This window comes from Octopus bimaculoides, chromosome 5 (genome assembly GCF_001194135.2).
Source record: "Octopus bimaculoides isolate UCB-OBI-ISO-001 chromosome 5, ASM119413v2, whole genome shotgun sequence".
Taxonomy (NCBI): Eukaryota; Metazoa; Mollusca; class Cephalopoda; order Octopoda; family Octopodidae; genus Octopus; species Octopus bimaculoides.
Window position 1 is genome coordinate 121,354,008 of NC_068985.1, and position 2,161 is coordinate 121,356,168.

At 32.9% G+C, this 2,161-nt stretch overlaps 1 protein-coding gene across 6 annotated transcripts in view; it reads left to right on the top strand.

Moving 5' to 3' along the window:
- The window catches only part of LOC106884390 (uncharacterized), a 628,567-nt gene extending 626,751 nt beyond the window's left edge, over positions 1–1,816 (top strand). For all 6 annotated transcript variants that reach the window (XM_052967966.1, XM_052967968.1, XM_052967967.1 and 3 more), the window contains one exon: positions 429–1,816. In XM_052967966.1, coding sequence (XP_052823926.1) covers positions 429–1,276 — 848 coding nt within the window. In that variant the 3' untranslated portion in view covers positions 1,277–1,816. The remainder of the gene's footprint in view (positions 1–428) is intronic.
- The last annotated feature ends 345 nt before the right edge of the window (positions 1,817–2,161 follow it).

The following is a 2,161-nucleotide window of genomic DNA, read 5'->3' on the forward strand; positions in this document are numbered from 1 at the left end:
TATATATATATATATATATGTATATGTATTATACACACAATATTTACAAACACACGGACGTACGCATATACATATAAAATTCGTTTTGATTGATACTTGCTAACTCTGGTTAAATATAACAGGTAAAACTTAAAGTCACAGTCGACTCGAATTTTATAATAAATTTCACTCTAGTTTCTGTATTGAGTCTTCCCAACAGAAAATGCTCAGTTATTCTTAAAATTGCTTTAAAGTATTTAAAGTAATCTTAATTTAGCATTTATGTACCTACGTATATAGCTATATATGTATATTTATCTGTGTGCATGCGTGTATGTGTGTGTTTATGTGTGTGTGCGTGTGCGTGTGCGTGTATGTGTGTGTACGCACACATTTATGAGTCTAATTTTTATAATATTTTCACGTCGTTTTTTTTATATTCTTTTCAGCTTTGATCGATAAACAAGCACGTGCATCCTGGTTTTACATTGTTCAATATCGTAAGAAAGGTCTGGCAGCTCTGAGTGAACTCGAAGATGAAATTCAGAACGATCAATGCGCCGTTGGCAAGTACCAGCCCCAACCGAGTGACTATGATTTCACCACCACCTATCGTATTGGTCATCTTCTACCTCCACAGTTGGCCGGTCACCAAATAGATACGAAGATTGCAGCATTCGCTTTAACGAACACAGTCCCAATGCATATGGACTTCTATAAAGAATGGAAAAAAGCAGCAAAAATGATAATTAAATATGCCGTGGATGTATGTGGTGTTCCTCAAATAGATGCAGAAAAAACAGTGACTGAGAGTACAGAACCAACGCAGTCATCAACAACTCCATTTACCACTATTGCTACACCTATGGCCACCAAATCAACCAACTCGGCCAACACCAGGAATATTGGCACTTCCGGTTCGCTACCCTCAATGATGGCAGATTCATCAGCGACTGAAGAGAAAGCTCAGAAGCCTCAACTATATCTTGTTGCTGGTGCCGTTCCTTCGGTGGATCCAGAAGTAACCATTGGCAATGGAGTTAACGTGCCAGACCTGATTTGGCTTGGAGGCTGTTGCGTCCGGGGTAACGAGACCAAAGGCTTTGCTGTCTACGGACAAAATGCTGCCGGAAGATTGGTCGGAGCGACATCCCTTCCTCAGCTTGAAATACTCTTGTCACAAGAGTATACGAAACACACTTCGAGAGCACATGCATTCAAAATAAAAATCTTTCCTGCATACCAAGGCCAGTGTAGTAAGGCACCAAATGATGACTCACTTAAAATAGCACTTTGATTTTCTACATCTTAACACCCCTAGAAGTGCAAAATATTCAAATATTTTATTGCAAATTTTTTAAAGCTTATTCTTTACTGTTTTTCTTTTATTTTTGCGGAAAAAATCTTGCAACTTTTTTTATTATAATTATAATTATTATTAATATTATCACTAATTGTTATACTTATTATCATTACTATAACTGTTATTCTTTTTTTATTAATTTCTTAAATAAAAGATAAATAAGTAAATCTTTTGAATATTAATAAGAAAAAAATGAATTAAATCAAATCATTATAATCAAAATTAATTAATAAAAGTTTTTTTTCTTTAACTATTAATCCTTTTTTTTTTAAATAACTAATTGTATTGCGATGTAATAGCAGCTATGAAAACATATAGAGTTGTTTTTTTTTCATTTAATTGCCAATCTGTAAGAGGAAATACAGTTCTAGTAAAGAAATCCCTGAGAGAACAAGAGCATCAAAAGATGTGAACAATTGGTAATACCAAATCAAATAAAACTAAATTAAAACATAAAAATCATTTTATATAGAATTCTGTCTAGTTTCCTTCGAAAATTTGTTCTACTTAACTGTGATCGTTAAAACACACAGAAACAAAGACTTGCATACATATACAAACATACATATACATACATAATTATACATATACATGTATACATATATGTGTGTGTATGTGTGTGTATGTGGAAAACTATATGTGTATATTATGAGTATTTCAGTTCAGTTGCTTGCAACAATATTGCGCGAAGATATCATGTGTGTATGAGTCGTAATTATATGAATACACATGTTAAAAATTTGTATAAGAAATTGTGTGTAATCTTCTTTTCATCTACACACTCACACACACTTACACACAGGTGTATATATATATATA